The 13,634-nt window shown below is 41.6% G+C and overlaps 2 protein-coding genes across 2 annotated transcripts in view; one reads left to right on the top strand and one right to left on the bottom strand.

The window, feature by feature from the left end:
• Positions 1–13,634, top strand: part of hhat (hedgehog acyltransferase) — a 428,216-nt gene that overhangs the window by 257,544 nt on the left and 157,038 nt on the right. The gene's annotated exons all lie outside the window — the stretch shown is intronic.
• On the bottom strand, positions 6,736–13,001 carry myoz1a (myozenin 1a). The gene is made up of 6 exons (XM_079512565.1): positions 12,778–13,001; positions 10,530–10,616; positions 9,858–10,033; positions 8,211–8,502; positions 7,395–7,548; positions 6,736–7,208 (listed from the first exon to the last, which is right to left on the bottom strand). Exons 2-6 carry the CDS (start codon positions 10,612–10,614, stop codon positions 6,977–6,979), a joined length of 939 nt encoding a protein of 312 aa, XP_079368691.1. The 5' UTR covers positions 10,615–10,616; positions 12,778–13,001; the 3' UTR covers positions 6,736–6,976.

Here is a 13,634-nt window from a genome sequence, read left to right as displayed (position 1 = left end):
CCATACATGGGATTTTTCGTTCAACGTTTTATTTTTAAATTCTCGGAGAGATCATTGAGGGAGACCCTCATTTACAATGATGCAGAGATTACACAATACACATAGAAAATAAATAACATTATTTTATTTGTAAGTTATTCACCCATCTACAGACTGTCAAGCAAGCACCAAACTATGTGTACTATGTGTGTATAATGTTGTATTGTATGGGTGATGTAGGTATGTTTAGTTTATATTTTTGAGGGGCGCTCCTATATACAGCTTTATTGTTTGTTTTTCAACGATGCTTGTTTAAGAAAACGCCATAGACAATAAAGAGAAATGTAATGTTTGCTTTGATGACTAAAACAAACATTAGCACCCATTGCTTAAACAAACATTATGTTGTAATTGATGTTGTAAGACACCAATTACACAGGTGTGATTTTATTATATTTATATTTATTATATTGATATGTCATTTGTTTTGTAACGTCTTAGCTGAGCTGTCACAGTGTAACAAATGTGACAATATGTTGACAACGATCAGTTAAAACGGTTATTTGTATTCCTAAAAAAATCACACCCGTGTGAACTGAGTGGTGTAAGGTTTTATATAGCATGATCAGCTGTGGTCTGACGTTTGGCTAGGTAGGGTCGTCTTCTGATGTGATGATTTGTGACCATGAAGTTGATTCAGCTGGAGTTTTTGTCCGATGTGAGGTATTATATAAGGTAAGGTATTATATAGCCTGATCAGCTCTGATCTGACGTAATGAAATCACACCTGGATGTGATTTCACAACTGGCTGTTTTTGCGCAGAGAAAATGACCACGGTTGCTACGGTCATCCAGTTCACCCGGGTGTGATTTAATTACGTCAGAAATTATTTTGAACATAGCAACCATGGTCATTTTTTTATGCACACAAAAGCCAGTTGTAGGAGTGGTTTACACCACTCAAAAAGGCAGATTTATTTACTGTTTCCTATGCCTTATGGTTAGAGTGTCTGCCCTGAGACGAGAAGGTCAGGGTTCGATCCCCGGCTGGGTCATACCAGAGACCAAAATATAGGACCCAGTGCGGCACTGCCTCCCTGTTTTGCACCCAGCATCAAGGGTTGGATTGGGGTAAGTCCCTGCAACATACTACACGATACCTGCAATACTCAATATATTGCAAGAAATGTTATTTATATCACGACTTTTGTAACTGAAAAAGAAAAATCACACCCATGTGAAGTGAGGGGCTCTCTTATCATTGTACATCATCATGACGTAAAATAGACACTATGCCTATTTGCTCAGACACTATGACGTAAAATGTAATAGATTTTGTGCATAACAAACTGGCCTAGTACTGTAATACTGTACACCCATTCATCTCAATAGAGCCACCACAGACAGAGACAGGACAGGCGGCATGAAGTATTGCATTCATTGGCAACCGGGGGAATCCATAGAGCACATGCATGGTGTAGCCTAATAAAATCTCAATATTTGCTGGCAGTGTATCGATATATTTATCGTGAAAGGGAGTATCGCGATATTGCAATATCGGTAAATCTTCTGAATCCCCCACCCACCCCCTTTTCCCCTCACTGTATATGTTTTTTCCCTTATTACCCCCTCTATGATGATTTCCTGTTTTTGTGTATATTTGTACGTCTCTAAATGTTATGATGAATTGAACAAGGTGGACAAGTGTAATGCTTTATTGGGTCATCCACTCACAGTTGACAGTTTTTTGTGTTGCTTGAAATGTACTGTAATTCTGTATACACCACATACACTGAATACACCAGCCTGTTCAAGACCAGTTCGGTGTGCTCTGAGCACTGTTGGATTTATTTGCTGCTGTGCCAGGATTCAACCACGACAGTTTCATGGCAGTGTCCATCCATGTGAATGAAGGTTTAAGCATTATTCATAGTCTGATTTTCGGTGGTGAGGTGACCATCGCAACTACAACATGACGTCACTAAGCCGCGGTGAAGAGCAAACCACCGCTCTCCCCAGCCCTTCTATCTGTTTTTACTCACCACCGCTCCACGTTATTACAGCTCCAGTGGTCACCTCACCACCGTAAATCCAGACTATGAATAGGCCTTTAGGCTAGCCATTGTCAGAATTTGGTTAAACACCTGTTTGTCTCATCACAAAGAGCTGCTCGTTGCTTGGTTATTGGCTGTTCCTACCCTCGGTCCCAGGCTTGGGCTGTTCCCATGGTGATGCTCTATTTCTCATTCAGTGTCTTGATGACAGTTGCTGCAGGAAAGCCTCATTCTGCCATCTGTTGGGTCTCGTCCAAAGTACTTGACCTGTCAGCAGTGGTCCAGGTAGAGAGAAGGAGAAAAATAATGAGAAATAGGTGGTTAAATAGTTGAAGTCAAGAAGTTGTATGGTACTTATTGTACTTATTGTACGCCCCTTGCTCTTCTTCTGGGTCCTCAAGTAAGGGAGGGAGTCCGAGGCTGCAATAACATGGCATCCTCCTCTTGATAATCAGCATAGTATGATTATTGTTCCCATATTGTTCCCATATAAGCAGCAGCATAGATCGGTGAGAGGAGCACAAGGCTGCAGGTTGAGCAGAAAGGCCTTAATCTGAGAAAACTCATAGGCCAATGTGTCCACTTTGTGAGACAAGGGGTCATCTTCCGTACGTCTCCTCCTGGTGTCTGTGTAGTGTGTACCATATTGGTCGCTCACGCACACAGGTCACGGGTGACTATATTGATATTACGTTCGACCAAGCGTGTGCCCACAATGTACAGTGTGTATCCATGTGTTAAAAACACTGCCCTCTGCCGTTCAGGAGGTATGAAATATACATTTAATTTTTCATCAGGGCAAATTATTTCACACTTGGTTGGGGCCACACAAACAAAACAACAAAAAAACAACAAAAAACTACACACATCTTACAAATTACTGATAAATGAGAGATACATATTGCGATGGTGATGGTGGCAGTGTAGATGGCACCAAACTAGCTGCAGATCTTGCTGCAAAAGAAACAAATGCACGCACGTGCACACATACATGTTCAGATCAATAGACTGATGACCCATCAGAGGGACTACTTTTGTACATAGTAGCACAAGGTTTAGTTACTAGCCTTCTATACCACCTCCAGGAGCTGGAGTGTTAAACTAATGCATTTTTAATCAGCCAGGGATCCCTGGCTTTTGCTCTTGAGCAGACTCATCAGACATCATTTTTGCAGATCGTTGATAAATAATTTCCTGAGCTTCATTCATGGCTCCTGGTGTTGGAGCAAAAACAGAGAACGTTTCCTCGTCCACTTGGCTTATTGATAGCCTGGACAATGAAAAAATATTTGTTATAGTATTACAGTGGCTATAAAAAAGTATTTTATATTGGCCTATTCTATCGACTGGAAAATCTGTTACAATCTTACAGCACTATACTGTACTGACTTTATGAGCTGTGAATCCACAAATTGTCCCCCAAATGATTCCTACTGCCTCTGTAAAATCAAAAGTGCTGGCTGATTTCTAAATTAGCGTTACCTGTTACCTGTTTCTGCTTGTAGTCTGCGGAGGTTATAGCCCCCTGAACAAAGCGTGTTCTTCTGGAGACAGGCACCCGAACATTCTCTACAGAATATATTAAAAGAGTCAAACACACCACAACAGAATAAAGAATACAATAGAAATAATAAAATCTTTACCTAAACATCATTGTAATTCTATATGGACAGAAAGCCCTGATATAGGCTATAACACCTTGGAGAAACAATTAAAATGTGTTTTTAAATTCTGTCACCTATGTCTGCTATTTTATTTATTCTACAGTGGCATCAAAGACAAAACTAGAAAAAGTGCCCCTCGGGGCACAGGTCTCCAACAGGGCAGGTCAGGTTGTGGCCTCCTTGTGGTGCTATAATAGGCCAATGTGAAAAGGGTGCCATTTCTTCATACGCCTTTGATGGCAATTGGATGATTTGAGGCATTTTGTTCCAAAAATGTGTTTTGCAAAAATCAACCTGTTGGTGGCGCTATAACAGGCCAATGTGAAAAGGGTGGGATATATTCCTCAGCCTAGTAAGAAAATGTGTGAAAGATTTCACGTAAATTGCACGCTGCGTTCATGATTTGAGGCTTTTGTTCAAAACGATCTTGCAAACTTTGAAAGCCAATTATAGCCATTATAGGATGGAAAATGAAATATAGGACAGATACAACTTGAGCACATGACTATAGAGATAGTGTGTAACGATTTGTGAGATTTTTGGACAGAATCTGGAGGAGTAATATCAAAAAATGTGTTTTACAAAAGCCGGCCTCCTGGTGGCGCTATAAAAGGCAGATGTGGAAAATGCAGGTCAACGGTTTGTCCTTGGCCTCTAGGGAGTGTGCATGCAACGTTTCACGCAGATCGGTGCAGTTTTAGGTAAAAAATGTGAAAAGCTGCCTCATGGTGGTGCTATAACAGGCCGTTCTGGAAAATGTGGGGCAGAGGTTCATCGTTGGCATCCAGGGAGTGTGTGTGCAAAGTTTGGCATCGACCGGGTTAACGGTGCCGGAGATTAGCTGGTAACAGACGGACGGAAGGACGGACACACACACACACACACGGACACACACACGGACGGAGTGCAAAACATACTCTCTCCCCATGCCTTCGGCCTGGTGGAGACAAATATCATGCTCCATTATAAAGTGAGTGGGACAACCCTGTTTTTCATTTGCACTGTCACATTTTCTTTATTAAGTGAGTTACTGTTAACCTGACTCCACCAGATGGTGGCGGTATTGAATCATAAGTTCACAACACTGTGTTGTAAATAATATACACAGCAAGTCCCCTCCCATCCACTTGCATTGAGTGTTGTTTGGAAATGATTGGAAATGCTAGGATTAAACATCCTCTAAAGCCCTAACCTAACCACACCACAGGGTCGCCATGCAACTCCTTGCAACATACAACTCCTTGCGACTTCTTGCAACCATTATTCCAAATGGCATGTTGCAAGGATCGAGTTGCATTGGTGTGGTTTGTTTTGTTGCAAGGAGTTGCAAGGAGTTGCAGCGGTGTGGTTTGGGCCTTAGAAAACTGTTATTAAAGTATTCAAGCATTGGTTGAATACTTTATTAACAGTTTGAAAAGTTTGCTAAGAGGATGTTTATCAGTTAGTTTCCAATAATTTCCAATCAACACTCATTGCAAGTGGATGGGAATTCCGGTGCTGTCTCTATTATTTATAACTCCGAGTGGTGTGTAGGGAGAGTGGAGAGGAGCCTGTTTCAAAAAGGGCCAGATAGGCAAGGTGGGAGGATGACATGTGCACCTTCAAAAAGGATCCCAACACATCGTCCTCACCATTGTTCTGCTATATCCAAGCCTACTTTATTGTAGTCATAATAATTGTAAGCCTATTTTATGTTAATATATATGATAACATTAAATGAATTAGCAGCAAGAACAATAGCAACAGTATAGCAAGCCTGAAAAGCCATTACATCGACTGCACGCTCTTTACTGTGATATGGGCACGTGGCACAATATGTGAAGCAAAGGGAGACAAGGATAGAACTTCTTCTATATAGAAGGGATTTTTGAGTGGTGTAAACCACTCCTAACTCCTTGTTAGTTTACGTGTCTGTCTGTCTGTCTGTCTGTGCTCAAAAAATGAGCATGGTTGCTACGGTCACCCAGTTCACCCGGGTGTGATTTCATTACGTCAGACATTACGTCAGACCACAGCTGATCAGTCTATATAAGACCTTACACCACTCAGTTCACACGGGTGTGATTTTTTGGATATAGAATACTACTAAAGGAAAGGACTTTTATTCAAAGGCTAGGATTTAAAGATTAAGACCCGCCACAGTGGTGTCCAATTACAACTTAAACCGGAATGTCTAACTTGTGTGTTTTGGAAGGTGATCTAAGCTAGCTAGAGGTATCTGGGTTGTAAGGCCAGATAGCCTACCTTAGTTTGTGTGGGTTGACGTGTGCTTGAGTGTGATCCTCTATTGAAGGCCAAAGATCTTGAAAGTATAGTCTTGAAGCGGTCTGTGTCCTGTCGTGTCCTGTGTACTGTGCACCTTGCTGCCTTTTTAGATGAGTAGTGGTGTACAGAAATGTATAGGCTACCACCACCAAGCAACTTACCACAGAAATGATGCTCTTTTCCTATATTCAGAAAACTCTCTCTCTCTCGCCCCCCTTACACACACACACACACACACACACACGCACGCACGCACGCACGTACAGTACACACAGTATATAGTCTATAGTCAGCCATACAATTAGGAATAGGAATAGGAATAGGAATACAACAATTTGAAATAGTTTATTGTGGAAGAACTGGGTGATACAGTGTACTAATGTACCAGTCAGTAAAGTTTCAGTTGAATTGAAAACATTGCCTGTCATTCTGCAAAAGGTCATAATAGGCATTCTGAAGAGGGGTGTACTGTACAGTCACAGTCATAAGGGTACAAAGGTCACCAGTGTCAAAAGGCCTTAACAACAACAAAAAAGTCATTGATAAATAACAGTTGAACAAGGTGGACCCTCTTGTAAACAAGTGTAATGCTTAATTGGGTCGTCCACTCACAGTTAACAGTCTTTGTATTGAGTTTGTGCTTGAAATGTACTGTAATTCTGCAAACTGTTAATACATATTTCAATCAATCAATCAAAAAGTCATCAAGACTGCATGAAGACAAAAAAAACGACAGCCTAAATCTCTCATACTTTTTTTTTTTTCACTTTCCTTCACAAAAGCACAATATTGGGACAATTTGTTTTTGGTTTGTTTCATGCACAGTCTGTCATCCACATTGATAGCTTTATCTCCTTTATCTCAACAGCAGCCTATAGTTATCTGACAGAACTTTAAGCTCTTCTATTGTCGTGTACATGTATCACAGTTAAGCCTGATTTATACTTCGTCGTAAGATGTGTTGCTCGCCGAAGGATCTAGTACGGCGTATAAATGAATCATTATATGTGGTCATCACAGCTCGTCGGTCTCGCCATCGAAGGGCATGGCGTCTGTCTCCATGTGGATGCCGTTATGCTCGTTGTTTCCCACCCAACCAATAGGAGTGCGGTTGAAGGAAGGCCGACCGCGAGTTTCACTCTGGTACACCGTGGGCTCCTCAGGCTCTTTGCTTGCCTCGATGTCTGGCAGCTGGAATTTCAGGAGCTGGTTGGCTTTCTCGTAGCCTCCAAAAGGCATGGCAGTCCTAACAGAGGAATGGACATTAATAATAAATAAACACTTTCAACCTGGTGTCCCTATTTTGAGCATGTCATTTTAGGCAAACTTAATAAACATAAACATTTCAAGTTTTTATTTTTAAATATATGTTTTTATTTTATTTCAAATACTTAGCAGATCTACAGGGTCATTTTTGTGCGGAAGTAAATACCTGTTGAAACTTTTGTACTGGCACAGATCCGCTTTAGCATCAGGGATACTCATTGCAGTTTTAAGAGTAGCTGTCAGAGCCTCATCACCCTTCATGGCCTTCTCCCAGGGAGACATGTACATCTTAATCACATGAAGCTCTGTCCCTCCACCACCTGTGCATCATCCCATAAATGTTAATAATAATAAGCAGGAAGTAAATTCTACAGATATATCTATGGACAGAATATCAGTTGGTTAAATGTAAACTTCACCCTAACACAAACTTCAAATAAACAATGTGGTTTATAGCTGAGTTTGAATTTGTAGCTGAAAGAACAAAGAGGCAAGACTGCAGTTATGATGACATCAACAGACAGATCCTATAGCTTCTGCATTGACAGTGAATAATGGACCCATTTTTAGGACACATAATCATTGGCAGTATTATGCGTGTCTAAAGTACCAGGTCTTATGACTTAACTTAAGACCTGGAGGCGTGGTCAATGCCATTTGGCTATTCTGAGTGGCCAAATGGCCTTGATCACGCCTCCAGGTCTTAAGTTAAGTAATAAGACCTGGTACTTAAACTAAAGTGTACTTCTGGAGTGATCTCTCCAGATCATGCCTATTCGGATCAAATGAATGGTTGCTACAATTTGAACTAGAAAAAATAAATAATAATTACACAAATAAAGTGTGACAATTAGCCTACTATATATAGTCTTGTTGCCCTGTGAACCTTGATTGCAAGTTGACCAGACAACAGAATACTATACATCTTTTAAAACATGATTTGAAATAACACCGTTCCTGCCAAAGTAAACAGATGACTTACCTTTAAGTGGAGTCCACTCGCCTCCAGCTCCACTTCCACCATGCCCACCAGGACCTCCTGAACCTGTTACTCCACCTGCCCCACTGACCCCTCCTGCTGCTCCTGCCCCCCCTGCCCCCCCTGGCCCTCCTGCCCCTCCGGCCAACCCAGCGCCTGCTCCTTTACTTCCAGGCTTTGGTGGGACCACAGGAGCCCCTCCTAGTCCTCCGGCTCCACCAGCAGTGCACAGAAGGTTCCCCCCGATGTCCATCATCTGACCTCCAAGACTGGGCACAAACTTCTGGAAGTTCTCCTGAAACAAACAGTTATCAGAACAGGGGAACTGCTTGCCAGGTATGCCAGAGGGAAAATACAGCGTGCAACACAATTTATCAGCACTTGATATTAAAAGTTAATTTACACACTACCATTTTCTTTTGAAACATGAACTTCATGTTTTTCACATAATAAAAATGACTTTGCTTGATATTTTGCTGGTTTTGTGTCAAATTCCGTTTTAATTAATAGTTTTATGTTTCCAACAGCCAGGAAAAAAAGGTTGATGTTATTGGTTAATAATAGTCTAGTGTTTTTCTACAAATCTCTTTGTTCATATTTCATATTTGTCTCCACCAGCTGAAGGCATGGGGAGAGTATGTTTTGCACTCCGTCCGTCCGTCCGTCCGTCCGTGTGTCTGTGTGTCTGTGTGTGTGTGTGTGTGTGTCCATCCGTCTGTGTACAGCTAATTTCCGGCACTGTTAACCCGGTCGATGCCAAACTTTGCACACACACTCCCTGGATGCCAACAATGAACCTCTGCCCCAAATTTTCCAGAACGGCTTGTTATAGCGCTACCAGGAGGCCGACATTTGTAAAACATTTTTTTTTATATTACTCCAGATCACACACTATCTCTATAGTCATGTGCTCAAGTCGGATCTGTCGGATCATGAACGCAATTTACGTGAAATCTTTCACGCACTTTCCTACTAGGCTGAGGAATATATCCCACCCTTTTCACATTGGCCTGTTATAGCGCCACCAACAGGTGGATCTTTGCAAAACACATTTTTGGAACGAAATGCCTCAAATCATCCAATTGCCATCAAAGGCGTAAGAATAAATGGCACCCTTTTCACATTGGCCTATTATACCTGACCTGGCCTGGTGGAGACCTGAGCCCCGAGGGGCACTTTTTCTAGTTTCTTGTGATATGGCTCTGCCTTTGGCACATTGGGCATAATGCATTGATAGATCTAGTAAATGGATTCCCTTGGCCAAGTTGGAGCTCACAGACAATAGGCAAAGCATTTGTCAGTTTGTGGGTTGGATACCATAAACCCTGTGTTTCTATGGATGCATATGTATTACGTTGATTGATTGTGAATGGATGTAGGCTAACAAGGTTATATCACAATGGATCAGTGAATTTGGAAAAGGAGACCCAAACACAGCTGTGTCAAACACATCAAATACACTGAAATTGAAAAGGTTGCACAGTTAAACAAAAACGACAATTTAGTGATTCACTGGATTGGATCTTGATCTGTAAGATTCCTACCATAATACAATACTCCTCAGACTCATAAGACGTTCACTGCATACATTTCAGGAACCCTGATAATGTTCTTCCATAAATATTTTTCATTCAAGTCTAAGGTTCTTACCATAGACTCACTGCTGAAAAGGTCTGGGTTGTTCTCATAGATGAACTTCTCCACCCTGATTTGTCTCATCTTAAACATCTTTGAGCCACGGTTCTTCTGGAGGGACAGCTCTTCCAGCATGATGTCTTTGGGAGTCCTGACCTTTATTCCCAGGTCCAACTCCTCTGGCTCTGATTCTGGTGAACAAGAAATGTATTTGTCTTATGCAATAATAAACAAAGGTTCTTTAATTCAGTAATCGGATATCATGATATTACCACATTTCAATGGACAGACAGAAATATATAATTTAAAATTTGCTAGTGAACAAAGCATGTACAGTGAAGGTACACGCGCAATCGCGCATTTTCCTGGTTGCCAGGTTATATCACAGGCTAGAGGCTATTACTGTTACTTATTAGGATGCATGCTTCAGGATGTTTCTTAACCAACAACCTCAGGTTCATATTTAGATTTGACAATGATGATGATGATGATGATATTAAAGGGCTCATGCTGAGGTGAGTATTGTTTTTTGACACCCACAGTGCATGCTCATTACTTTGTCTCTCTAGTTTACTTAAACACACAAATTATCTATTATGCTATTTTTACTGGTTTGCAGACATTTTGTTGTAGAATATTATTCTAACATGTGCACATGTGTTTAAGAGGTAAGTACCTAAGCCTTACCATCCTGACTTATAAGGGATAGGTCAGTAACGATTTTCGAGGGCTTTTTCCGCTTGTTTTGCGGTGCAGGCGTTCCCAGAGGCATCTCTAGAGAGAAGGAGAAAAATAGAATATTGTTGACACGTGATATGCAGTGTTTGTGACCTGACCAGATAAAAACTACCAAAATATATCCTACAGTTCATCCATGTTAATCTGAAAATGCACCATAAAATAGTATTCACGGGATTCTATTATCAAAATCTAGAAAAAAGATAAGAGATGAGATTGTGACACAATAACAATTCCGTTATGGTTTTCTATTTATGAGTTTTTGCCACTGCTGTGAAAAAACATAATAGTTCAAATGTTAACATACGATCAAAAAGAGTTGATAAAATGAGTCTTCAGTTCAAGTCAACTATTGAGTTTATGAATTTATTGAGTGAATGAAAACATTGGCATCTGTTCAATTCTTTCTATTTCCATTCTATTTTCTAGTTCAATTCAACTTCCCCTACTGGAACATTCTAGTCCCAGGTTTGTCTGAAATCGGTACAAAAAAAAGTGAGATTGTGGAAACCATTCCACCAAAGTGTTACCCATCCATCCTTGAATTTAAATTACAGAACACAAACCTAGAAGGACATGATCAGGCAGACAGCATCATCCCCCCCTAGATCATTTTTCAAGTTCAAGGCATATGTCAGTGCCCTCAGATTCTCTACATTCTCCAGCCAAACAGATGTCTGGTCTGACTGAAGCATATAGCCCATACACTTGAGTTTGGCTTGGAGACATCAGATACTGTACACACACTCAGTGCATGTAAACATAGCAGCTCAACTACAGTAACATTCAGACTTTTGAATCATAAATACAGTTGGGTGATATTCTGATCTTCCTATGCTGACTGCTATGCAGTTTTGGATGGCAAGGAAAAATGGAAAACATACAGTATATCATTCCTTCCTCATTCAATCATGTAACAACAAAATGGCTGTGGCGTGCTAAAAAATTGCCTGCCGGCGGATTACGGTCTGGAGAGGCTCAATTGTACGCCCATTTCCTACACCAGAGAACTGGTGTGGCCAATCGGGACACGGTATGCAATATGGGCGGGCTTTGGTACAGTGACGTTCAATGGTTGAGACCTTTGACTGACAGTAGCTCTGACCAATTGCGTCAAAGAGAAAATGTTTGAACCCGCCCCCTGGGAAACAAGATCCATACACAGCATCTCCAGACTCAAATACCACACGACAGTGTGATTTGAGTCTGGCTTATTAGCCAGGCTAGTGGCGTGCAGCTACCTCAAGCTTGCACCTAACGTTATGAATTCAAAGCTATTGCTGAAAAAGACAAGTCATGGACCTGTCATGGGCAGAACACAAACCTAATGATTATAATAATGAATCTGGAAGATATTTGTAGGTGCCCATGTTTTGAGGTTACAGTTAGGGGATTACCTCACCTGTTTATATCACACTGAGTCCTATCTACCCACATGACCATTGAGCCTTCAGCTCGAAGGAGTATCTTAAAGGCCCTGTCAATTGGCAAAACATCACATCACATCTACTGGCTGTAACTCAATCCACTGTAGCTATTTTTAAATGCCATTTTCAGCCAAGACATTTTAGCGCCAGTGCATGGCCTATCAGATGGGCTTGACACAACTCATAAGGACACAATGCACGCAGTTGTCAAAAACTCTAATGGAATTTCTGAATCTCTCTAAATCTTTCAGTTAGGATTTAGGTTAGTTCATGTTAGAGTGACGGTGATTTTTCATCTTCCTAAAATAATCAGAAGCTGTCCCCCCCGCTCCCCTCCCTCACTCCGTCTAGAATTCAAGCCAGGGTTTGGTAACTCCTTATAAATCTTCGCTGCATGGGGAGTGGTCAGCACATTCTCCCATTCCTCTGGTCATTTTAAGACTTACTGAGGAACTCTCAAAGGAGGAAAGGAGCTTCAATATAGCACCATTTTGCTGCACTGGTTGACAGCATCAAAAATCCTTTATAGTCCACAAAATGAATAAGTAAACAACTTGCTTCACTGAGTCATCAACTCTTTCAGATCCTCTTCCATTACTTGTAATTCCCAAGGGCAGTTGCACAGTTCCTATCCAGCAGATAACAATACTGTATGTCCAAAGGCTGTAACACAGTATTACCTTTCCCCAATAGCCTTTTGGTTAGATTCCAAGCGATCTGATGGTTAGTAAAATCACTGAGACACACTGATGGGTTGCAGATCCACTCACCGAGTTTTTGGTGTAATCCTGGTGAGAGAAATGGACCTATAAATACCAAAGGCAGAATCGGAGACCTGAGTCTAAAGGTTTGTGATCTCGATCACAGTATTAATACAAATCCCACGGTGCCACTGACCCTATGGCTAGACCCAGATCCCAGGGAGTGCAAAAACCCACCCTTTGCTTGGATGGCTGATCTTCCACAGGGTGGGGAGAGGGGGGTAGTGTGGGGGGTAACAGGCAGCCACGGGGAGGGGAGGAGGGTGTGAGGTATAAGAGTTTCAGTCAGTGGTGGTGGTGGGGAGGGGAGAAATCTGTTGGCTGGCATAAAGTGCTGATGGGGATATTTAAGAGAGCAAAATTATTCTTGCAGATGGTTCAGAGGCCTATCTTTAGTAGCTGATGGGAGGGGAATCTCATGCAGTCTCATATAGCCTCAAAGGACTCTGGGGAGTGTTTGAGGTACAGAAAGACAGAGGGTGGCGGGGGCGAGCCTTTACCCTGTCATTCATTGCCTCCAATTTTTCAGCTCCTCCTAAGGACCCTTGCCTTGGACATGATGGACAAACAGAAACAGTTCTGAGTCAGGTCAAGACTCAAGTGTAGGGATACTATAGGATATGGTCAGCTACTAAAAATACAAGCCTACAAGGTTCTATTAAGGAGTGCTAGTAGTCACCTCACCTGGATAGTGCATAAACTACATCAGGGGTATTATTCAACTGGCGGCCCGCGGGCTCTTGAGAGAGCTAATGAAAGTTACAGATATGGTGTGTGCGATATGAAGTGTGAGATTAGCATAAGTACTGCTGGTGTGTGTGTGTGTGTGTGTGTGTGTGTGTGTGTGTGTGTGTGTGTGTGTGTGT

This window comes from Electrona antarctica, assembly GCF_951216825.1.
Source record: "Electrona antarctica genome assembly, chromosome: 10".
NCBI classification, from domain to species: domain Eukaryota; kingdom Metazoa; phylum Chordata; class Actinopteri; order Myctophiformes; family Myctophidae; genus Electrona; species Electrona antarctica.
The sequence above is the reverse complement of the archived record's forward strand: the minus strand, read 5'-3'. Positions and strand labels throughout refer to the sequence as shown.